This window comes from Bactrocera dorsalis, chromosome 6 (genome assembly GCF_023373825.1).
Source record: "Bactrocera dorsalis isolate Fly_Bdor chromosome 6, ASM2337382v1, whole genome shotgun sequence".
In the NCBI taxonomy this organism is placed as follows: domain Eukaryota; kingdom Metazoa; phylum Arthropoda; class Insecta; order Diptera; family Tephritidae; genus Bactrocera; species Bactrocera dorsalis.
Genome location: NC_064308.1, coordinates 13,374,473 through 13,400,948, shown reverse-complemented (window position 1 = coordinate 13,400,948; position 26,476 = coordinate 13,374,473). Strand labels below are relative to the sequence as shown.

Sequence of the window (26,476 nt, the reverse complement as noted above, 5' to 3'; positions counted from 1 at the left end):
GATTTTAAGACATGACCTGCGCGTGGTAATAACAAACAAATCCCCCAAAGGAAGTATTTCATTTGGTTCAGCCGTTTTCGAGTTTTAGCGTTACAACTATACACCATTTCATTTTTATATATATAGATTTCAATATTTTCTTTAAATTCAAAATTTATCTAATTTAAGAATAAAATTCAGTGGACATCACATTTCGTTACATAAAAATACAGTTTATCTTAAAGATAATACAAAACAAAATTCAGTCTTTATAATTAGGATCTAATTTTAACATTTGTAATTTAATATCTAACTTTTCTTGATGAAGTTTTGTTTCGGCATAAAATTCTTTCTGGAGATCTTGTTGCTCCCTTAGTAATGATGCTGCGCTCTCCTTTTCTGGTCGTCTCTCTCTGTAAGCAGCTCTGCTGGTTGACGGCACATCGTCTGATTGTGCCGAAATGTCCATTTCGGAGGTTCGGGCTGCGTCTTGCGTGCTATCGCCATAATCGAAGGTATTTTGTATCCCACTTGTACTTATTTCTAACCCTGTTAAGCGCACAATTTTCTCCTCCAGTGGACTTATGCGTTGTAGACGACCTCCTCTTCCCCCCCCCCCCTGTGCTCAGCATTTCCTTTTTATTGCTGGTCAGCTTGCGTTTGATGTAGCACTTCCAGTCAATCCAAACCTGTAACGAAACGTTAGAATTTAAAAATTCGTTTTCACTTACTTACTTTTCTCCACGCAAGTGAGTCCTTAGATGGTGGACCAAGTGCATTTAAATTAGAAGCCACCTCTTGCCAAAAAGCCTGCACATCTTCCTTAGGTCCCTTGTGAAAACCGTTAGCTATATCTGGCTTTTTCTCCATTATTTCTGCTAATTTTACGTACTGTTGTGGTGTTGTTGTTTTTGACCTGAAAGAATATCAAAAAGTATCATTAGAGCGCAAACTTAGCAAAACGGAGCTACGATCGAAATGCATGATAGGCATAATCGTAAATTTCGAAGTTGAACTGAACGGGAACGGAACGCATGATACCAAAGTTGCCAAACGGAGAAAATTTCAATCCGAGTCGAAATGCATGATAGGGATGATTATTTAGACTATTATTACTTTGCCGTAACTGTCCCAAGTTATAGTTGTTGTTATCCGTATATGTTTGTAAGAAATTATTTTGAGGAACTCTATGTTGTGGTAAATACTATTGTGACTATTGTCTATTGTTTGGTATAAACCTGTTCTGTATATTCTGCCTATTGTCGTATCCTCAGTATATACAGTAGATAACCTTTGCTTTGTTTACATACATAGACTCACCTCTAAGAAATCTTAAGGTGTTGTGTAACACTTTTTTTGCTACTTTCATGGTAATCAGGGTTTTGTGTTAGCATTTGAGCTACATATAAATTTTAAATTTTGATGATCAACACTTTAAAATATATTAAATAATGCAAGTGTTTACGTTATTTAAGTGATTATATTGAATTATTTTGAATCTCTGTTCAATTTTATTAGGATATTACTTGTTGTTTGATGTTAGATCAGTTGTTTTTTTTTTGGGCAATTTTTAAACACGCTTCAAGTATTTCTAAATTTTTGCATGCAGTAGGATACAATCCTGGGTGGTAATTTGTCGTTTGACATATGTGTACAAATTGACAATTCGTTAGCCGTTATAGGAAAACATCAATTGGAAATTGAGTTTAAACCAGAGCTCGCAAATAACTGTCGACCGTTTCTCGTTGTCTGCAAATAAATGTCTCTCCTAGACTCTTTACGAAAAGACTCAGAAAGCAACCGTTTTATGGGTTCTTGAATGAGCTCGCTCGCGCTCAGAGCGAAACCGTTTTTTTTTTTTAATTCTGCTTTGTTCTGTTTGTTCCAAGACCGTTTTGTCGTGTTCAAGGAAGCAAAAAGTCTTTTGAATATTTATTAATATAAACGTCTGTTTTGCAGACGAAATATATTAATTGCGACCGTTAATTGAGTGTGTGAAGTTGTGAAATATTTGCTGTATAAAATGGGTAGAGACATGAATAAAAATGTGCACCAATTCTTTAAATTTAATTTGGAAGAGAACAAGTCAATTTGTAATGTTTGCGGTATTAAATTGTCCGGCAATCATTCAACAAACTTAAGACGGCATTTAACAACGAAACATATGGACATTTTCAATTAGTGGAACAATTCTGTATATTCAAAATTGACTCAATGTGAAGAAAAACGAAGAATATCGTATCAAACGAGCGAAAAAGCAATTGTTTCTTCTTTGATTAAAATGGTAACCATGGACGGAAAACCATTTATATTTCTAGACAGTGAAGGGTTCAAAGAAATAATGGATCCAATATATAATGCACTTGGCATGAACCCTGTAACGTCTCGAAATATTATGAATTTTGTGTCAGTCAAAGAGGAGTTTGTCAAAGAAAACATAAGGGCATTTGTGAAGGGAAAGCTGGTGTCGCTGAAAATCGATGTTGCCACCAGAAAGAATAAAACCATTCTAGAAATAAATTTGCAAATCATCCACGCAAGGCTGGCTAAAACCGAAATTATTGTAAAGACTTTGGGAATGATTGAGATCGGGGAATCTCACACTGGAATGTATATGAAGAACAAAATTCTAGAAATCTTAGATGATTATGGAATTTCACTGGATCAAATCTACAGGTAAAATTTGAACTACATACAATTTTTAAAATATGTAATTTTTTTAAATTTTCATATTCATGCACACAGCATTACGCCTGATAATGAGCGAAACATGATAAAAGCCGTCCAAGTGTTAAATGATGCGACAGAGGAATCCCTTTTTGAAGAAGACATAGAAAGTGAGAATCTTCTGAATGAATTGGATTCTATTGAACTTGCTAATATACACCTTGTGAGATGTGCAGCACACACTCTACAACTGTGCGTATTCGATATGAACAAAACAAAACAAAATAACAAAATATATATAAGTAACGGGTGATTTTTTTGAGGTTAGGATTTTCATGCATTAGTATTTGACAGATCACGTGGGATTTCAGACATGGTGTCAAAGAGAAAGATGCTCAGTATGCTTTGACATTTCATCATGAATAGACTTACTAACGAGCAACGCTTGCAAATCATTGAATTTTATTACCAAAATCAGTGTTCGGTTCGAAATGTGTTTCGCGCTTTAATTTTGTTCAGCGATGAGGCTCATTTCTGGTTGAATGGCTACGTAAATAAGCAAAATTGCCGCATTTGGGGTGAAGAGCAACCAGAAGCCGTTCAAGAACTGCCCATGCATCCCGAAAAATGCACTGTTTGGTGTGGTTTGTACGCTGGTGGAATCATTGGACCGTATTTTTTCAAAGATGCTGTTGGACGCAACGTTACGGTGAATGGCGATCGCTATCGTTCGATGCTAACAAACTTTTTGTTGCCAAAAATGGAAGAACTGAACTTGGTTGACATGTGGTTTCAACAAGATGGCGCTACATGCCACACAGCTCGCGATTCTATGGCCATTTTGAGGGAAAACTTCGGACAACAATTCATCTCAAGAAATGGACCCGTAAGTTGGCCACCAAGATCATGCGATTTAACGCCTTTAGACTATTTTTTGTGGGGCTACGTCAAGTCTAAAGTCTACAGAAATAAGCCAGCAACTATTCCAGCTTTGGAAGACAACATTTCCGAAGAAATTCGGGCTATTCCGGCCGAAATGCTCGAAAAAGTTGCCCAAAATTGGACTTTCCGAATGGACCACCTAAGACGCAGCCGCAGTCAACATTTAAATGAAATTATCTTCAAAAAGTAAATGTCATGAACCAATCTAACGTTTCAAATAAAGAACCGATGAGATTTTGCAAATTTTATGCGTTTTTTTTTTAAAGAAAGTTATCAAGCTCTTAAAAAATCACCCTTTATATATATATATATATATACATTTATAAAATCTATGCAGACGTGTCTTAATTGAGAATGAAAACAACATACCATCGCTCGACGTTGCTACAAGGTGGAATTCAACCTATTTAATGTTAAAAAATTATTGGATTTAAAGGATTTCCTGCCGCGCAGTCTTATGCTTGTGTAGATGCCGATTGGGATTGGATCGGGACGTACATTGACGCTTTCAGTGATACATATGTACCAGGCAACCCTAAAGCTACAAGACAAAGGTTTAGTTTATAGTGAGTTCTTCGTAGTATGGATGGAACTAAAATTGAAATGCGAGAATAGCCACAATTTAATAAAAAAAAACAATCAGCACAGATAAAAATAAGAGAAAAAAAATTGTAAGAAAATGATGCATTATTGGCAACGATTTACATGGATCCTCGGGTAAATTGTAAAAAGGCTAATTTAAAAAAAATAGCTTTTGGTTTATTTGAGTTGAAAGAAGTAAGCTGTATGTCATAGAATGTTTGAAATTTGGGTCCTGTTTTGTTTATGTTGTAGTTTTGAGAAACTATGTTAATAATTAAAATTGTCTTCGTCAAAAACTAATACTTGTACTAAACTAAAATCCAAGAAACATTTCATACTTTTTATTGCTTTATTATTTAAGGCACAAACACGAAATGTCCAAGCGCTCGAATATCCTGTGCGTGAAGAGATGTTTGCTTCCCCTCTCTTGTCAATTCTTTCAACCGCATTCTCATCTGAAGAGAAGTCGCTGTTCTCGGCATTTTTGGACGATTTTCAGACAGTGTCAGAAAACAAAAAAGATCCTGTTTCGTAACATTTGGTCGCTTGCCATTAAATTCAAATATATTGGAATTTTTTAATGATTTGCAGCTTAAGATTCCGCATATAAGTGCACTAGCGCAGGTTGTGCTGGCTACACCTGCAACGCAAGTGTCCGTCGTACGGACATTCTCAGCCCTACACTTTATATTAAGTGAACGAAGAAGTTCGATTAGTGCAGAAAATTTAAACGCCTTATTAATTATAAAGCTTAACACATAATATCTAAAAAATGTTACAAAAAATATATACTACTATAAATATATAAAAATGCAAAAAAAAATTAAAAACAACATTGTCTGAAACTTTTTTTTTTCTTTTTGATAGCATTTTGTTATATGGAATATGGAATCTAAATGAAACTTGTTAACAAAAATATTTGAAAATAAAACTAAATTGTTCTATTAATCAAATTATATTATTTCTTTTTTACAACAACAAAAGTAAATGTGAAGACCGTTTGCGTTGAGTTTTTCGATCAATCGGTCTTTTGCTGACTCTCTTTGTGCGAGCGTTTCTCGTTCTGCTCTTTATTCACTGCTCATTGAAATGCGAAATACAAAGAGCTCAACGAAAAGCGCTCAACAGAAAACATAAATGAAGACAGCAAGAGTCTCTTGCTCAGAGCGAGAGCGAGAGAGTATGAACTTTTTCGGTTGTGCTCGCAACGAGAGCACAAGAAAAAAAACGGTCGACAGTTATTTGCGAGCTATGGTTTAAACCAGCGTTGTCCACGGCCTATGCGCACAATAGCGCACGGACAGTGCCAGACACCTCACACCAACATGTCGCGACAAGTGTCTGTGAAAGCACGATTGTGCTTCTGTATTCAACTTCGTAGGCAAACAAAGCAGAATTTTGCGATCAGTTGACGCTAGAATAACCAACACAAGCATAACGTGCACACAGTCACGTTGGACAACACTGGTTTAAACACAAACGTATTGTTACAAAAGTAGTATTAAGTTGTATTTGTATTGCTATATGCATCCCTTATTATGAACAATAGCTGTAGGTATATGGAATAGCATTTGTCTTGTTGTAGACATCTGGCGCCGCAGCTGTCTGCTTGTCTACTTCAACAATTGCTGCGTCCGGCGCCGCGGCTGTCTGCTTGTCTACTTAAACAATTGCTGAGTCTGGCGCCGTATAGCATTATGTTCTTGTAATTTCCAGACGCAATATTCTAGAAGGACACGTCGGCATCAGCGAGGAGTGCGTGGCTATATAAGCCGTGGCAGCGCCAACATAATCAATCAGTGCTAAGAGTAAACTGTTATAGTGTAGACGAGTTGTAAAATAAAGAGTTGTTGAATTGAATTGAACAGTTTTTGGTTTTATTCGTCAATCCAGAGATACGAACCTAGCAAAGTAAACTAGCAAGCAGTAAATTCGCAACAGTATGTATGTTAAAGATTTAAACAATACATATTAGTGTTAATTATAAGATTATATTTTTTATATTGTGGATAAGTTTTGTTGCTGAAATAAAGCTAGTTTAAGGTAAGGTGTATAAATATATTAGAAATATGTCGAAGTTTTTAATAAGTTTATGTTTACAGAAGAATGCCGAAATCTTGTGTGTGCGGATGTGCGGCAGCTGAATCATTTTACTAATTCCCATCGGAACGTGAATTAGCAAGGTATGAATTTATTTTGGAATATGTGTTAGGTTTTTTATTGATACTTGGGTTAATTTATATATATATGTGTATGTATGTACATTCATCAAATATTTAAGGGGCTATACCAGTGATACCCATGGAAAATTAAGCGAATTTCGTGATTTTTTAAAGAAAGTACTCAATCGAATATTTCGAAGTTCTTTGGGCATAATAAGGTATATTTTCGGCTATATTTTAAGTTTTTTTTTACAAAAATATTGAATAATAACGAAGTTATGTGCTGTCTTCGGCGGTTCCGAAAAAAGTGTCTTTCTTAGGTAAACAATTGTCGTTTTTTAATGACAAATTGGCAATTTTCAACCAATCAAAAAGATCGTAGGTCATTGTATAGTAAATAATATACTATAGAATACTCAGTTTCAATTTGAAGTCGATTGGTCAATATCTCGTTGAGTTATGATGTCAGCAATTTTGAAAATGTCGTTAAAACTATCAAAAAAAAATGAAAAAGAACCAATTTTTTGAAAGTGTCACACTGGTATAGCCCCTTAATGCGTATGAGTTCTTATGCATACATAAAAGTGTGCATTATAAAAATTTAAAATCTCTTTTTTATTAATTCAAAACCATTTTTTTGCCACATGTGTATTATCTACAGGCAGCCTTTCCACCAATACAAACTACCCAAGTGAAGTGGTTATGTTTTTTTTCGGGATGGCCTACGGGATACAGTTTTAGTTAAGAACTTGTTTTAAGTATAATGAAAACTGTATTAGTTTTAATTAGCTTAAAGAACAAAAGGCTTACAAAATTTTTGTTACGAAAGTGTTTAATTATAAATATAATTCATTAAGTAAATATTATATTAACTTATAAGAGCGTAGTTATACAAAATATGACTACATGTTACTTTTAAATTATCAATATCATAAATAGTATTAATTACTTAAGGTAATTCATTTTGTTAAACCTTAAAAATTAGTCAGAGATAATATGATAGTTTTTAAAAGATAAGTTTTTTTGTATGAAAATCTATATATATAAAAATGAAATGGTGTATAGTTGTAACGCTAAAACTCGAAAACGGCTGAACCAAATGAAATACTTCCTTTGGGGGATTTGTTTGTTACTACCACGCGCAGATCATGTCTTAAAATCAGAATAAAATATTAAGGGGGCGTGGCACCTCCCATACAAATTGAAATTTTCAAGTCGAATATCTTCAAAAGTGTTTAAGGTACAAACTAAATTTTTTAAGCAAAATATCTGAAAGGGTTCAAGGTAGGGACCTGAAAATTGGTGTAGACCTATATGGTATCAAAAGCCTTCTTACACATAAAAGAAGGGGTAATTGGAAAAGGGGGCGTGGCACCTCCCATACAAACTGAACTTTTCAAGGTGAATATCTTCAAAAGTGTTTAAGGTAGGAACATGAAAATTGGTATAGAGCTATAGAAAACAACACCATTCTCACCCATAAAGCTTGGCATTATCGGAAAAGGGGACGTGGTACCTCCCTTACAATCTTTAATTATTTTGGTTGTTAATCCACCATATATTTGTCTCATTATCCACCTAGCACGACATTTTGGTTGTTCTTGCTGCAGCGGTTATATGGTAATTTTGGTTGTGTTACGTGCTATTTTTGGTTTATGGAAATGGCAGTTTTATGAAACAGACACAAATTAAATTAAACGTCAATTTTGCTTTGCAATCGAACACGCAAAATTTAGAGGGCAATAAAAATGCGCCTTGCTTTACTGATATATTGATATATTTTGTTTTAAAAAGTGAGTTATTTAGTGAAAGTGATTTAGCGTGTTGGCGAATACCGATTTATGTACATTGGAATTTATCATTCAATTGATCTGCTTCCTTAGTTGAATTCATTCATTTTTGGAGTTTTCAAAGGTAAGTTATTGGTCCGTAAAACCTTCTATGAACTTTATGCAAATGAATGATCATTTCCAATTAGATATTTGGTACGATGCCAAGAATCAGTACGTATGGTAACACTTCTCGGAGTTCCCAGGCCGCAAGGAGAACACGAAATAGCAGAGCACGTCAAAGGGAAAGTGTTATTGAGAGGGTATCACCACGAAATAGACTGCTGGAGAGTAGCACGCACCAGTTAGAAGATGTCAACCAAACATACAATCAGCAAGAACGATTGAGAAGAAGGGAAGTTCACAATCAGCAACAACGATCGAGAAGAAAGGAAGTTCGTGCTCGCCAAAGTGATGAAGTAAGATCACAACATGCGATTATTCGACGACAACAGCGGCAACATCTTTCTTTTGTGAACTTTGAACGGACAGGTTTTCGATATGATCCAAACATTCAATATAGCGCATCTGTTCAAATCGGTCAGATGTCAGTAGTTTGTCAATATTGCAATGCAGTCAAATTTAAAAATGAACCGTTGCCAGAATTGCTTCCACCACCACAGCCATTGTTCCAGCTGCTTTACGGTGAATCTCCTCACTCGAGCCATTTCTTAAAGCAAATTGTAAATGAACAAAACTACAATCCAACGTTTAAGGTATTTTTGCCAAACAATATTCGACAGAGCTCTCCTACAATTATACACGTTCATGGGCAAATGTTTCATCTCGCTGGATCGCTGTTGCCGCATCCAGATCAAGAACACAAATATCTCCAAATTTACTTTCTGGGAGATTCACATGATGAAGTAAATCAGCGTTGTGCTATCTTCAATACAACGAAAAGAGAAATAATCGAACAATTGCAGCAAATGTTACACGAACACAATGGCCTCATTAAACTGCTTACGATTTCGTTGGAACGTATGCCAACAGATGATCATAGTATAATCATACAAGCGGACAAAAGACCAACAGGGTCACATGAAAGACAATATAATGCACCTACAGTTAGCGAAATATCAGTTGTTGTTGTTGGAGAAAATTTGCAGTCGCGTGATATTGTTATCAAACGTAGAAATCAAAACGCACTAAAACGGATAAGTGAGACACATCGGTCTTACGACACAATGCAATATCCGCTCATGTTCTGCCGTAGAGAAGACGGATATCACTTAGGATATAAGATGATAAATCCGGTGAATGGTTAGTAAAAAAAAATTTTTGTTTGCTACTTCATATAGGTAATTTAAGCTTTTAGGTGTCGAGACAAATAAAAAAGTCAGTTCAATGAAGTTTTACGCATATCGAATGATGATTCGCCAAAACTATGACAACCATTTACTTAGATATGGACGGTTATTTCAACAGTATGCAGTTGACATGTATGTTAAAGTTGAGACAGAACAACTTAATTACATGCAATACAATCAGTCGAAGTTGCGATCTGAAGAGTATATTCACTTAAGAGATGCAATGAATGGTGATGCGGATATTACAGATATTGGTCGATTCTATATTTTGCCATCGACATACATTGGCAGTCCTAGACACATGCATGAGTACTCCCAGGACGCGATGACTTACGTGCGCAATTATGGGCGGCCGGATTTGTTTGTTACATTTACTTGCAATCCAAAATGGCCAGACATTACGAATCTATTGCATCCCGGTCAATCACCAAGCGATCGCCACGACGTTACAGCACGCGTGTTTAAACAAAACTCAGATGTTTGATGGACTTTCTTACGAAACAACGTGTATATGGCACTGTTCGATGCTGGATGTACTCAGTGGAATGGCAGAAGAGAGGTTTGCCCCACGCACAAATTCTTCTTTGGATGGTGGAAAAAATTACACCTGACCAAATTGATGACATCATTTCCGTCGAAATTCCTGATGTTGAAATAGATCCAGAGTTGCACGAAGTGGTGATGGCCAATATGGTTCATGGACCATATTCTTCGGTGTGTATGTCGGACAGTAAATGCAAAAAACGCTATCCCGGTGCTTTTATTTCGGAAACTCAAACTGGAAACGACGGATACCCTCTCTATCGGCGTCGCTCACCCGCTGACAATGGCAGAACATTCATCACTCAATTGAAGGAAAGAATTTCGTGGTTGATAACACATGGATCGTTCCATATTCGCCAATTTTGTGTTACGTACTATTTTTGGTTTATGGAAATGGCAGTTTTATGAAACAAACACAAATTAAATTAAACGTCAATTTTGCTTTGCAATCGAACACGCAAAATTTAGAGGGCAATAAAAATGCGCCTTGCTTTACTGATATATTGATATATTTTGTTTTAAAAAGTGAGTTATTTAGTGAAACTGATTTAGCGTGTTGGCGAATACCGATTTATGTACATTGGAATTTATCATTCAATTGGTCTGCTTCCTTAGTTGAATTCATTCATTTTTGGAGTTTTCAAAGGTAAGTTATTGGTCCGTAAAACCTTATATGAACTTTATGCAAATGAATGATAATTTCCAATTAGATATTTGGTACGATGCCAAGAATCAGTACGTATGGTAACACTTCTCGGAGTTCCCAGGCCGCAAGGAGAACACGAAATAGCAGAGCACGTCAAAGGGAAAGTGTTATTTAGAGGGTATCACCACGAAATAGACTGCTGGAGAGTAGCACGCACCAGTTAGAAGATGTCAACCAAACATACAATCAGCAAGAACGATTGAGAAGAAGGGAAGTTCACAATCAGCAACAACGATCGAGAAGAAAGGAAGTTCGTGCTCGCCAAAGTGATGAAGTAAGATCACAACATGCGATTATTCGACGACAACAGCGGCAACATCTTTCTTTTGTGAACTTTGAACGGGCAGGTTTTCGATATGATCCAAACATTCAATATAGCGCATCTGTTCAAATCGGTCAGATGTCAGTAGTTTGCCAATATTGCAATGCAGTCAAATTTAAAAATGAACCGTTGCCAGAATTGCTTTTACCACCACAGCCATTGTTCCAGCTGCTTTACGGTGAATCTCCTCACTCGAGCCATTTCTTAAAGCAAATTGTAAATGAACAAAACTACAATCCAACGTTTAAGGTATTTTTGCCAAACAATATTCGACAGAAACTACAGAGCTCTCCTACAATTATACACGTTCATGGGCAAATGTTTCATCTCGCTGGATCGCTGTTGCCGCATCCAGATCAAGAACACAAATATCTCCAAATTTACTTTCTGGGAGATTCACATGATGAAGTAAATCAGCGTTGTGCTATCTTCAATACAACGAAAAGAGAAATAATCGAACGATTGCAGCAAATGTTACACGAGCACAATGGCCTCATTAAACTGTTTACGATTTCGTTGGAACGTATGCCAACAGATGATCATAGTATAATCATACAAGCGGACAAAAGACCAACAGGGTCACATGAAAGACAATATAATGCACCTACAGTTAGCGAAATATCAGTGGTTGTTGTTGGAGAAAATTTGCAGTCGCGTGATATTGTTATCAAACGTAGAAATCAAAACGCACTAAAACGGATAAGTGAGACACATCGGTCTTACGACGCAATGCAATATCCGCTCATGTTCTGCCGTAGAGAAGACGGATATCACTTAGGATATAAGATGATAAATCCGGTGAATGGTTAGTAAAAAAAAATTTTTGTTTGCTACTTCATATAGGTAATTTAAGCTTTTAGGTGTCGAGACAAATAAAAAAGTCAGTTCAATGAAGTTTTACGCATATCGAATGATGATTCGCCAAAACTATGACAACCATTTACATGAGATATGGACGGTTATTTCAACAGTATGCAGTTGACATGTATGTTAAAGTTGAGACAGAACGACTTAATTACATGCAATACAATCAGTCGAAGTCGGCGTCGCTCACCCGCTGACAATGGCAGAACATTCATCACTCAATTGAAAGGAAAGAATTTCGTGGTTGATAACACATGGATCGTTCCATATTCGCCAATTTTGTCTAAGGCATTCAAAACACATATAAATGTTGAGTATTGCAGTTCAATAAAATCAATTAAGTATGGTTGCAGATATGTCACCAAAGAAATCGATATGGCGGTTATTGGCGTTGAACGAGATGAAATTAGCAAATTTCAAATGAGCAGATATGTGAACTGCAATGAAGCAATCTGGAAAATATTTTCATTTGCAATTCATGAACGCCATCCTACTGTTGTGCATCTGTCAGCTCATTTGGAGAATGGCCAGCGAGTTTATTTCAACGCAGAGCACATAGTACAGCCTACGGAAATACCACCAGCAACCACTTTAACAAGTTTCTTTGCAACTTGCGCCAGTGATCCGTTCGCGAGAACATTGCTTTACTCGGAGATGCCTCGGTATTATACATGGAATGCATCGTCTTTCCCCCGGCGCAACATAACCCTGGCGGTTCATTTTTAAATTTGACTGCATTGCAATATTGACAAACTACTGACATCTGAGCGATTTGAACAGATGCGATATATTGAATGTTTGGATCATATCGAAAACCAGCCCGTTCAATGTTTACAAAAGCAAGATTTGTAAAAATTTTGTTAAAGTATACACAATGAAATTAGGAAAAATCGTTCATATTCTATTAAAACCAATACCGGTGTAATTTTTGAAATCAAAAAAAAAATCTATTTTGGGCAGAACGAAGTTTGCCGGGTCAGCTAGTAAACATATAAATAGTTTATTAAAAATTTCGGCGACGTTTTAAATGATGCCTCTAAAGGTTGGTTCACTTGATGCATTCATTTAATGCTTTTCATGGGTTTCCTTTTTTTTCCACCATTTTAATTTTTATTAAAAAAAAAAAAAACTAACCAAGATTTGTTTGTTTTATACTAACCATTTTGCTTTTATATTCTTTCGTTAAATTTATGAAAATTTTCATAGGCGAGGAAAATGGATGCAACTTTTGGGGGTAACAGACACCCCAAAAAAGGAGCTATTCGCCTGCCAGCGCCATTTCTCGTTCCGGATGAGGAACAAATTAAGGTTAAGTAAAGGGGCAGTCCCCGATTCTAATTTGTACGCACCCACAGTGGATGTAATTCCAAAAAAAAAATAGTGTTTGAAATAGGTAGCTTAGTCGAACAGACGGACGCAAATGACGGGGTAATTCGATTAGGGCCTGAGGATTTTGCTGCTCAGGAGGAGGGTTTTGATTATTTTAGGGAAACAGAAAAAGTTAGGGCAGAAGTGATTCCTTGTTAGCCATGTATACAACGGGTCACCTAGATACATCTCAGTCCCAAACCCTTTTAAATACCGCGGAGTTTGTATTGTTTTTCGACCAACTCTTCAATATTTTTGATAGTAAATGCCTCGGAGCATTAAAAAAATATGGTGAACCCTTTTCGGGCAGCTTAGATCAAATGAATTTTTTAGTAGAAGCCGAAGAAGCACTTAACTCTATCACCGTTTGTGATATCTTTGGTCGAGATATCACAAATACATTTTCGTTTATTAGAGGTTGGCTTCTTAACATTCGCAGTTTAAGACGATTGTGGCGCATATTGTCCCGAGAGGGATTTAAATATATCAAGGCAAGAAGACTTTGCCAAGACGAACTAGAACACTACTTCGGACAGATTAGGAAAGGGGGAGGATTGAACACAAGAACAACTACGTCTATGTTTTCTGACCTTTTCTGCCAATCTTTGGGCCTTTGACATGTCAAATTCGTGACACGTGGCAATTGTGAATCTCTGCAGGGTAGAGATTTAGAGCTACTTTCTTTCAATACCCTTGAAAGAGTATGTAATGACCCTTTGATTCAGGATAGTCCTTGGTTTGCCAAGACCGTTCTTAGATAGCCCTCTATAGTGTTAGGAATTGTATCGAAATCGATGCAATTGAAAGCGATTTCCTACAGCGAAATTAATTTGCATATTTTTGTGGTTATATGTATTATGAATATTTTAAATTGCATAATTGTTCCCAACCTTTGCCACTTTTTGAAAAAGATCAGATCCCTGAAGACGCATTCACTTTTACAAAAGAAAAAGTGTACGATTCGTCAAATCTGGTAAAAGCTCCTGAACCCTTCATCGATTTTTTGAAAAAACTTGATGCTATATTGAATGACAATTTTGATTCTTGTTGTCATCTTATAGGATTTTCAAAAAAATTGCATAGTATGATGGGAGATGTAGAGCCTTTTTATTGCTGCGAAAATTCACAACCCAACTTTCTAAAAAACCCTTTTTATAAGGATTAGAACATATTTTTCTTTAAGAATTTTTAATAGGCAGACAGCCAACCCTCATTTTCGGCACATCAAATTTTTGTGCACTTCACATAGGTAACTACCTCCCCCTTTTAAAAGTTAGTTTCGGTATTTTAATATATTTAGTAGAGTTATAGGATTTTGGATACATCTATTGTGGGAGCTTAAAAATCTTATTAAATTATTTTGTGCAATATTTTTATTTAAATTATTAATTATGTTTACTTTATGTTGTAAAGGTGAAAATAGGCCTACCGGGGAACCGAACACTTAAAAAATGTCGGTAACGCGCCTTATTGCAAACCTCAGGGGGTGTGGAAAATACAAAACTTAAAGATTCAAAAATAAATTATTAAAAATATTTATAATGTTAATAAAATTTGTTTAATTTCGTTGGAATAAAAAGTTTATGAGAAATACATATTGACTTATCTTTATTAAAAAGTTCGCTTACTATTACAAGTTAAAGTCCACAAATTTGCATTTTTTTACAATTAAATGTCTTTTAACAAAAGTCTCACCAACAATCAATGGCACTACTAAACTAAACACCTTAACTGGTGAAGCTTCTTTCTTTATTTTACTCTAAGAAATAGCCTCATCTGGTCGAGCACCACTGTCACTGCCACCGAATTCCGAAGCTGTGTTAATAAAAACGGAATAATCGGCTCCTATCTCATCAAATTCGCATTGCATATGTGATGCTTTATAATACCGCCACCAATTATAATCATTCCCGATTTGGTGGCTTTCACAGCCATAGTGTTTAGACGTCGCAAATCGGACAAAATATCTACCACTAATCCGGGGTGACGGAAAGAGAGGAAATACATCATGTCACCTAGGCTACCATCTGTAAGCGCAGGGCAAAACACAGATATTTTATGTTTCGCAGCCCAGTAGTATATTAAGCTGGTGTCGTTTATCCTTTCCCCCAAGTCGTTGTATAATACGAGAAGGAGACCAAATCATGCCTTTCCTTTTTTGCTCTTCAACCATTTCATCAAGTAGCAGCATGAGCCAATTCTCGAACTTGCAATTACCTATACGATTTATACCACGATCCCGTAAAGATCGGCCAGATAATTCGAATGATCCCATGTACGTGGGAGCTAGGCATTTAATAAAGTATTCTTCAACGCTACCCGCTGTCGTTACTAGACAATCCACCATTTGATGTTCAACGAGGAATCGTAATGTCCCCAGTAATCCCGACGACACTAGATTAGATGTGAATCCAAGGAATATTGTACAGCTATGTTTTCGTCTAATGAATTCATCCGTTTCATGAAAATCGGCTTCCTTAAGGTTTCAACGGCTGCTGCCTACAATAAAGCTAAGAATATTTTAAAATACATAAACCTTTGCATAAAAAAATGGTTACATTACTCGTACCATTAGATTGATTTCTCTTATTGCCAACCCAAGATTAGTAGCTTGAAACTCCGTATTAACATACGACTCAAATAATTTTGAGTAATCAATTCCTTGATTCCAATAATAGCCCGTACGATGGGTGTGTTTTCTTGTATATTTTCACTTCGTTTAAGTACCGCTTCTTTGGCGATAGCTGGTTCAACGGACATAAAACCTATGTTCTCTCCAATTATTAAACTTTAAATAAAATATCTAGTAACTTTATACAAACTAAACTTTGTTTTGATTTAATTTGAATGTTCGAATATGGAAAGCTGCACCTTTTATGTTTTCTGTCGGTCAAATGTAAACGAATACATTCAGAAGAAAACTCACCACCGAGAAATCTAAAAACAGGGCTGCTTTTTATTAATAAGAACTCACTACATAAAGAATATCTGACTATCAGTAAATGATATTTTTATGGGCGAAACATGACACACTATGAGGTTTAAATCATTAATAAATAATTTCCTTTTATATTAAGCAACAATATTTATAGTTTTTTTTATTTAATAGAATAAATTTGCTAAGTATTTACTACCTCAATATATACAGCACTGTGTTGCTACCTCTGAAAATCGAAGATGGCCGCTATTCACCCCTCAGAAAGCTACCACGAAAAGGTTATCTACTGTATATACTGGTATATACTGTGGTCGTATCTCTTTACCATTCCTGTTTCTTCGCTTCTAAGGCACGTTATATTTCTACTATGGATAATACTTGCTAGATTTGGCTCAATGGCTCGTTTTTCACTTAGTTCACTTTTTAATTTATAAAAAAAATTAGTTTTATTTTTTAATTAATATTTAGTGTACTGACGTATTTTTAGTCTTATCAATCTTTGGATTAATGCCGACGTAATCTTTTGATTACTGCGTGGGTTTCCAACTGCGCCACTTTCGTAATTAAAGCCGAACGAAAGATTAAATTTTAACATTTTTATTTATTGTGTAACTTACAGTTCGGTTGCTGCTTAAGAACTAACAAACTTTCTTTAAAAATTTCTTATATTTATATAGTTCTTAAATTTACGACTGTGGTCTCAACACAACGTTAGTTGAACTCATACATCTTCTTCTTAATTGGCGTAGACACCGCTTACGCGATTATAGCCGACTTAACAACCGCGCGAGTTATGTTCCGTACCCAAATAAAAATATTGTAAACACACTATAATAGTAAACATACTTTAATCCCACATTCCAAATTTCCCAGACACTCACTTCCCACAATTCACAAGCATTTTTTGAAGTTACTGACTTACTATGATTCATTCTTTCATAGTCAGTCTTAAGATTGCATCAGAATAAAAATTATAATGAAGAGAATTTGATCTATTTGATTTTATTTAATACTCTGCAGAATCAACCTAAGTTGAGTCTAAAATATTAGTGGCGCAGTCGGCAAACGACCCGAAAAAGTTCCCATACTAAAAAGTTTTAACACAAAAGTGGTGTAATAAAAATTTATTACAAATAAATAACTAACAGATTAATGTGTCCTTAATGTGCAAAACAAAAAAATACATACATATATCAACATATATCAATAAATGACACACAAATTTGATAGGAAAATGGATAGTGAACAAATTGAAGAGCTTCAACTGATGATCAGTCGACAAGAAGCTATTATTGAGCAACAACAATTAAAAACAAAGAACAAAAAAAGTAATTGACCTTCTCTTAGAGAAAATACATCCACTAACTAGAACTCTTATGACTGAAACGACTACACTTGACCAAATAAAAGAAAAATATACAAAATACAAGCTTTTATATGAAAATAATACGATTGCTTTTGGCCACCGTAAGACCACAAGTAAACCTCAATACAATTCGATTAATAAGATACAAAATAACAATTACACCAACAATAGAAACCAAAATTACGACTGCTCGAATAGCAACAATTACAAATTAAACAGAAATAATTACAGAACAGATAATAATTATCAAAAACTTAATGATAATAAGTCGATCAACACAAAACAGTGTAATTCGTAAAGTTCAACTCAAACAAAAATGTCCTATATGACTATTGACCCGACTGAACGAATGGAGATTCAAAATATTGAAGATCAATATAAAAATGACGGAACAAATGAAAGCATACATTTTCACGAAGAGCCTCGGAATCAAGATTACCAATAATTACATTAACCATAGACAACCAAAATATTAGATGTCTTATAGACTCGGGAGCCACCAGTGTAATAATAGACCCGAATACTCTTAATAAATTTGAGTTAGAAAGTCCTAAAACCCCAATTTACTTTTCTACAATAAATGGAAGAGATAAAATTACAGATAAAATAATTACACCTTTTCCGAAAGAGTTTCCATCATTCGGAACTATATCTTGGAAAGCGGTCAACTTGAAAAACAAAAATTACACCGTGATCTTTGGCAGAAACATTTTGAAAGCCTTCAAAGCAACCATGAACAATGATGACAATTATATAGAAATAGGCAAAAGAAAATTATTTTTTGAAAAATACCCTTTTGATGTAAATATTGGGTTGTCAAAAAAGTCTTGCGGTATTTTTATTGAATCAATTCGTGTGGCACCCATACATCGAGCTTCTTAGTGACTCCAAGCTTCTTCAAATGGTTTATAACGGTTTGATGACTACTACATATGCCGGTCTCTTTCGACCAATTCAGCGATTTTATCGCAATTTTCGACGACAGGCCTTCCGGAGCGTACACCAGAACGAAAACGTTGAAACCATCGTTGTGCGGTGGAAATGGAAACTGTATCGGGTCCATAAACTGCACAAATTTTATTGGCGGCTTGAGATGCATTTTTGCCTTTATCGTAGTAGTACTGTAAAAGATGCCGTATTTTCTCTTTATTTTGCTCCATGTTTGCGACGCTATAACTCACGAACGACTTAAAAAAAACGACAATCAATCAAACACGTGTTAGCGCGTGAAATGAGCTTTCCAAAAAGGTATAGCACCCGATGCTACGAATAAAACTAGAACTACGCGCTTTCAGCGCCAACTAGCGAAAATACAGCAAGACTTTTTTGACAACCCAATATAAAACAAATCGTTTTGTATTCTTCATGAATGTATTTATTTATATAAAAATAGTTAATTTCAACACTAAAAATAAAATTCGCGAAAATCAGTAATTTTTCGGAGGATCACACTGGGACGATTCCTTAGCGTTAATATCTATAGTTGCTATTTGCCTCCCAGCATAAATGACGAAATATTATCGATTGTCTAATGGCTACTGCCCGAAGTAACCTTAATCTTATTATAGTTGGCGACTTTAATGCTTGTGCTATCGAGTGGGGATGCAAAAAAAAAGAATAGAAAGGCCAAATCCTTACTAGGAGCTTTTGCTTTTATACCTTTGCGAAACATTTTGAACTGATGGCACTAGACTTTATACGAAAGAAATTACAAGTACATTAACGGAGTCAAATAATTTCTAAGGTTTGGTATGTTTTCATAAAATAAATAATTATTCTTCAAATCTGAGTGATTTGGTTATATTTAAAATGATAATTGTGAAATATAAGAGATGTTAATGTAATTAGTAGGTAAGTATAAGTCTTACAGCAAACGACTTTTTCAAAGCATACTTGAAACGTTTCGAACATGTAAATGGTTGAATAAAAAATGGAATGCGGTGTGCGAAATATCCGCCAGAAAATCAAAGACCCCGAGGTAACAGCGGAGAAGAGAACTCCAAAACTAAATGGACCACTAGAACGCGAACCAAGTGAACGCATATCACAACAACCATATCATCAGGGAAGAGTTTGGCGACGAACTGGGGTCAAGTAAATGCAACTTACAAAGGTATGAGCATTGCTCAAACATCCTCCCGACGACTTGACTGTGGCACTTGGGAAACGGTACATTACGGTAAGAGGTGTTTTTGTTCGGATAAAGGTTCCACACTGACAGGCTTTCGATGATTCAAAAAAATACGTTCAAATAAAATGTTGTTAGTTATTTCTCATGTGGTTTTCAAAATAAAAAATTTACATTGACTTTTTCTGTATCGACAACTTACACCCGCTTAAGAAAACTTTTCCTTAAAAATCGCTGGCTCGTAACCGGGTTTAACCCTCATGCTGGTCGGAATTAATTTTCGTTGAAAAACAGTAATACACAATATGAAAGATTGTGAAGGAAAAATAAAATTTATTAATTATTCTCAAAATTTAGATACTTGTAATATAATATGTTTATATTTACATAAAAATAATATTTTATAGTTCTTCGTCGTGTGGTATCTTTTAAATTAGTCTCCAATATAAAGCCCTGGTTTTCGAGAACATGTGTCACAAAAATAGTTAGTTTGGCGTGTTCCGCCTGAAATTTTTGTGTTTGAACATACGGAACAATTTTTACTTTTTACATCTTCATATTGCCGCAATATATATTGAGTTTTCTATTTAGCCTTTCCTCGGTATATGAGGACGACGGTCATCCAAACATAAAAAGTGACATAGGCGTCTTGATTTCTCTTGTTGCTGACTCTAATCCCCAGAAAAACATTTTTCTCCACCATTTATATGATTTTATCATACAACAATATGAATTTGCATATTGATCACTTTTATCGACACCTCCCATTTTCAAACTGTAGTTTATGATAACTTTTCATTTGCTAATGTTGACGGTGCTACCTCCTTTTAATGTTCTTTGAATAGTTTTTATACCTGAGGCATCGTAGCTGCTTCTAATAATAAAATATTACCTGATCGATAGATGGTAAAAAAGCATTGGTGGTTGAGAGCAGACATACGGTCGCAAAGGGTTAAACCCATAGTATCTTCAGCATAGTTGGTCAGAATGTTCCGTAAAACATTTCCCGCATATGCTATTTTTCCGTTTTTTGGCATCCAGTAAATCGACCTGTTCTTGTCGTAGCGGCAGAATTGTATTCAATTGACAGTCCATGGACGGAGAAAAACTTCAGGTACGTTCCGATTACATAGACCCGATTGTCGTGGGAATACATCGACTCGCTCTAATGCTTACTGATCTGACTACCTTTTTTGGAAAAAACTGTTAACTATACTTTACAGCGTTCGCAACTTAGTGGAAGAATACTTAAATTAAAACAATAAACATTGGAAACAAGGGAATACTGGCGCTGGCTTCACAACACAGTAAGATTAATAATAAAAAATATTGCAGAATAAAAATTTGTCATATAAATATCTCATACTACAAATTTAGGCAGTTATGCAGCGTAAATTTTAATTTTAGATATACGTAACAGAAACAATTTTATATATTTAATTTGAGTACAAGAAGTATAGAAATTGTCAAATTGAGACAGGAACATTTTTAGTTATGAATTGATATATGCCAAATCAATGAAAAAAAAAAACAAGTATATGATGAACATTACCTTCATTGCTAGCGTAATCCAGAGGCAATGGCAAGTAATTGCTCGACTTTTTGTCAAGATCATCTTGATTTTTCGACCGCAAGAACAAAACTGTACTAGTAACAAAACAATTACTAGTACTAATATAAAAACAAGAGCAACAGTAGCACCAGCAACAATTCGCATATGTATAGAGTCATCGTACCCTAGAAATGTAAAATTAGGTATTAACATACGACAGAAATAAATTTTGTGAATATTGTGCCACTATTACATATATACGTACTACTACAAAACTCTGCTTATTGATAAAATTAAGGGACAACAATACAATAAGACATCAAGTGTAAACAATGACAGATAAATTGCTAAATCAATGTTTTAAGTAGGTTTAAGATGATACAATGAAGTGTCAGTGGAAAGAAAAATTGAAAGCAGAGCCAGAGAAAACATATATTAAATTAAATACAATAAGAAGATATAATGTAATATAAATGTATTATAATATTTTTAGATTGTATATACTCCATAATATTCGAACTCACAATATGTTGTTTATTTACCTGAATTCATGCTCTGGTGTGTTTGAGCATAAACAATGTTACTGTAAGTGCCGTATCCATTCAATGTTTTGCACCGAACTTGAAACCCATATTCCGTATTTTCAGTGAGTCCTTCGATATGAGCTCTAGTTTCCTTTGTATTGAATACAGTTTTATTAACTGAATCCAGCTCCGGTTTGGGAAACCAACGCACCTCATAAAATTCAATAGGATAATCACTTTGCATAGATTTGTCCCATACCAAATCTACTTCCCTACTTGTGGTCGCAACAACGTGAACATTAAATACAGTGGACAGGATTGCAGACTCTGTCTCTAATGTAATTTCGGCATATTCAGTTTATATTTGATTTAGATCGAAAGCCTGATTTTTAACTAAACTAACCGATGATTTTACATTAGTAGACATTAAGGGATTTTCAAGTGTAGCATTGAAAGATCCAAATTGGGCGGTATTTTTATTATCTTCAGAAGAATCGTTGTAATTATTGTCCGCTTCCATCAGGCTTGAAATACCGTTCATAGAATGTATTTGAATTGTGTACGTTGTTACTGGTTCCAAATTAGTTAAGGTTAATTTGGTTTCATTAAATGAATCTAATGCTGGATTGAACACAACGTTGGAGGAGCAGGACAGACATCGTACTTTATACACAATTTCACTGCGATATTTAGTTTTTTTCAAAGAAAATGATGATTCTAATAACTCCCTTATGGGCACATTCCAAGAAAGAATTGCACTTGTTTGGTCCACAAATAACAAAGTTAAATTCGTGGGAGGTCCGGGCGGTTTATTGCAAGGCATGTGCTTTCCATCGTGTGGATGTCGATAATAACCAGGAAGGCATTTACAAAATCCTGCTGCTAGATTTAGCGCATTTGAATTAGGTGGGCATGGTACACATTTATTAACATCTTTTGAACGAAATTTCCCTATCGGACATTCTTAAAAAAAAATATTAAATATTTTGTTTTCATATAATTTGGAAAAGTGCAAAATTATTACCATTACAGGTTTTATTTATGAAATCTGGCTCATATCCAACCTTGCATTGGCAGCCTCCAGTTAGAATTGTCCATTTGCCATCACCTTTACACAAGTGTGTAGGTGTCTCATATGGTTCCGCATTTTCAATACAGGTGTCATTTTGTTTTTCAATTATAGTAATTTCTCTTCCCGTTGGTGTTTCATTGAAATGAGCAAAATTTTCCGTTACTGCAGGACAAGTGATATAGTAAACCTTTACTGCTAACACACTTATGCAGGCTCCTTGATCACGGAATGCAAAGTAAACACCTTTCTTTGTTACGGCAATACTTTTGACTTCAGTGTTTATATCAACGTCAGAATTTTGATTGAAGCGGCCTTCTCCTGCAGCTATACGTGCTATTAAAGACATGTTGGAAACATATAATTTTCGATATATAAGAATGTATTTTTAGTTACCGATCAACTTATAACTATCGGTTTGCCACGGTGGAGGTTCTCGAGTAGCAGCATCAAATTCATAGAATAAAAGGCTAAACGTTTCTTTACAGGAGAGTGCATTTCCTAGAACACGAATAAACTCATTTTACAATGTTAAATATTATTTGACTTTACCTGGAAATAGGGAACAATCACGTATAGTAAACTTAATTTCAATGTATAATCTGTTTGCAGGTCCTCGGTCGATAAAAGGAGACCATAACCAATTATTGACATTGTTATATGCAACATCGCAAACGACATAGCTTCGCCAATTTATACCCTTTACAAAATCTGTAAATGATTCCTCAACCCACTGCAATTATAAAACATATAGAAATGGACACCAAATAAACACAATAAATCATATGTACCCCCGGTGTTTGAGCATGTGGTCCATAAGGATACCGAGTCCACTCCAAAGTAGCTTCTCTTGTCGTATCCAGCAGAATAACTTTAAACGTATCAAAAAATAGCAAAATATAGATTATGACTAAATTTAATAAAAAACCAATTACCTTGATCGGCTAAAACAACATCAAAGTGAAATACAAAAGTAAAAATCGCAAAAGCAATTAATACTTTGCGTACTTTCATTATTAGGAAATTTAATGGCGCTTTCGATGAATTCAATACATAAGATCCTTCTGTCGATGTTATTCTGGTCAAAATTTTTATGAGCAATATTTTCTTTATAATTTCTATAATTTTGATAACCAACATTTTCTGGCTGGAACTTTCTAATTTTGAAGGTGACAATAACGACTTATTTGATACATAATATGATGATAAAGTAGTATTTGCCCTTGATGTTAAAGGCACACTATTTGTAAATAACGTAACATTGGAAGAATATATGCTCGATCTGGAAGTACATATACTCGGTTCAGCACTACCCAAACTGCCGTTATTGGGTGATTGTATCGAGCACGTGTCAGCGACAGAAGACAGTTTTGATTGGAGTCTTCTTAATTTAAAATTAGGATGACGTACAACGGTCTCTAAATTCTTATAGAAAGCTTCTCCTAGATTCTCTATAGAAAAGGTTTTAATCGTCGACGTAGCAGCTCCTCTCGTTATTATAACTTGATGGTTGGTATTTCTTTTTTCATTACATTGCAATGTGACACAAGTTGGTTTGAAATGGAGACCTAATATTTCGGCGCAATCCATTGATAACATTCTGAAATTCATGTACATATCATTGTACAAATATTTAGTTGGTATGTTGTGATCAAGGACTGAAATAAATTTAAGAAATAAAAGTTTTTAATGTTATAATAAGTAACATTATTCTACAATTAAGCTAACAATGCTTGGAACTACTCAATAAAAGGCATGAAATTTACCTTCAATAAAAATAAATGCAATAAAATGTACTATATACCAGAGCATTGGTGTTGTAAATTTACGAAATATTGTTAAATATTTATGGATAAATTGCATTGCAGATAGTGTTAATCCGAAACTGTTTTTTAAATAATTTTTTTTAACTTCTTTTTTACTACACAAAGGGGTAACAACGCCAATTTGGGTGTATCTTGTTGTTGTAACAGTTATCTAAGCGTTTGGTAACGTAATGGTAAGTTGTCATCGAGATCACATAACGGTAGGTCCAGGAAACGTGCTGTTTTAACGGCGTCGGACCATTGAGAGAAGGGTGTTGATTGCAAAAGAGGTGATTACAGTCATGCGGGGACTCGCTGCATTCTGTAAATAAATTTGGTAAATCGCGATCGATTCTGGATAAGTCAGAGTGCGTGTCTGAAGTGCGTTGCGTCCAAAGTCTAGTTGACGCACTTTCTAACGTCATCGACGAAGCTAAGGAAAGACCTCTTGATTTTCTTGCGGCTGCCTAGACTGCAGTTACGGTTTCGGCGAAAACACCCTAGCAGAAACTGCTTGGAGAGAAGTTCGCTATGTTCCTTAACCGGAAGCATACGAACCTGTAAATGTTCGACTGGAGTTCGGAGTGCAGTTTTCTGACATGTTTGAAGCTTCTTCGTTATATTGGTGCGGCGTAGTTGAGGAACAACCGGCCGATTGCTTTGTTTGTTGCCAATAACCTTTCCTTTTTCCCCATGTGGTGTCTTCTAGCACCTTGAGGATTTTGTCGCAGTTCTGTACTTTGGCAGTTAAGGAGCGAAGGCTGTCTAGTGTTACACCTAATATCTTAGCATTATTGACAGATGGAATTTTAACTTCACGACTGCAATGGCAAGGTCTCGTCTGTACTCCTTCGTCGAGTTCGTGAATATAGTCGCCGTGTATTTAGTGAGGGAGAGTTATAGGTTTCTTACAGACAAGAAGCGTGAAAGAAGAGATGTCCGTTTACTTTTGAGCACTTTGAGCCGACAGCAATATCGTGCAATCATCGGTGTACGAGGTGATAGAATTTCCCTCGGGTGGTTGAGGGAGTTTCGATATGTAAAATTTAACAGGAACAGGGAGAGTACACCACCCCGCGAATCCCTGTTGGATTCCTATCAATTTGTGGTTTTTACCTCGAGCCAGGAAGGGTGGATTGTTTAATGGCCTCAAGTAAAGTCGTGTGATTGACTGTGTCAGAGGCTTTTGACAAATCCAATACTACGAGGGTCGGCCTCTAACATGGTGGTTTTTGGGCCATGAACTATCTGAGCGTTTCGCCTCTGCGAATGGCAGGCACCTTGCCGCATTGCAGAGGCTTAACTAGCAAAACATACTAGGCACCTCCGAACCAATGTCAGTTATATTGCATGTTCATAGGAGTTGTCAAAAGCCGCATGTGTGCGCTGGCCAATAGGTTAATTTGTATTAAAACGAAGCCTTCCCAACAATGTGCCGAATTGGGAGGTTACGGTAACCTTACCGCGTCATAGGACACTGGTGTGGCTGACCTTTGTGTTTTCCTCTGCAAACGTAGGCCCGACCGCTCACCAAGTTGAGTAAAGGGTCGTAAGAACAAGATGAAAGACGCCACAAAAAAATACTTCAACAACAACTACGACAAGCCAACAACCACAGAAGACGGCTAAGGTCAACGACAAAAGCACCGGTACAGGTAACGGGTGTTTCTGGATGCCCTATAATCAGAGGAGCACTCGCTGTTTGATGAGCATGGCCAGGGATGACAATGACGACATGCCTCCATGCACTGGCGCTCAGCAGGCGATATCCACTACGGCCGCTGAGTTTGTAGCTAACGACACCAAAACTTTCCTAGTGT

At 35.6% G+C, this 26,476-nt stretch overlaps 1 protein-coding gene across 1 annotated transcript; it reads right to left on the bottom strand.

Moving 5' to 3' along the window:
- Positions 1-631: 631 nt before the first annotated feature.
- LOC125779101 (ephrin type-B receptor 1-like) lies at positions 632-24,604 on the bottom strand. Its single transcript, XM_049459629.1, has 9 exons — positions 23,787-24,604; positions 23,643-23,722; positions 23,404-23,584; positions 23,248-23,352; positions 22,807-23,187; positions 22,186-22,745; positions 21,801-22,113; positions 21,259-21,443; positions 632-895 (listed from the first exon to the last, which is right to left on the bottom strand). The coding sequence occupies exons 1-9, from the start codon at positions 24,466-24,468 to the stop codon at positions 824-826; spliced, it is 2,559 nt and encodes an 852-aa protein (XP_049315586.1). The 5' UTR covers positions 24,469-24,604; the 3' UTR covers positions 632-823.
- Between the last annotated feature and the right edge of the window lie 1,872 nt (positions 24,605-26,476).

Coding starts and splice junctions, on each gene's coding strand:
- LOC125779101 (XM_049459629.1), bottom strand. CDS start 24,468: ATGTACATGAATTTCAGAATGTTATCAATGGATTGCGCCGAAATATTA. Junction 23,585..23,642: donor CACATGCTCAAACACCGGGG/GTACATATGATT, acceptor TTATAATTGCAG/TGGGTTGAGGAATCATTTAC. Junction 21,444..21,800: donor ACACCAGAGCATGAATTCAG/GTAAATAAACAA, acceptor TTACATTTCTAG/GGTACGATGACTCTATACAT.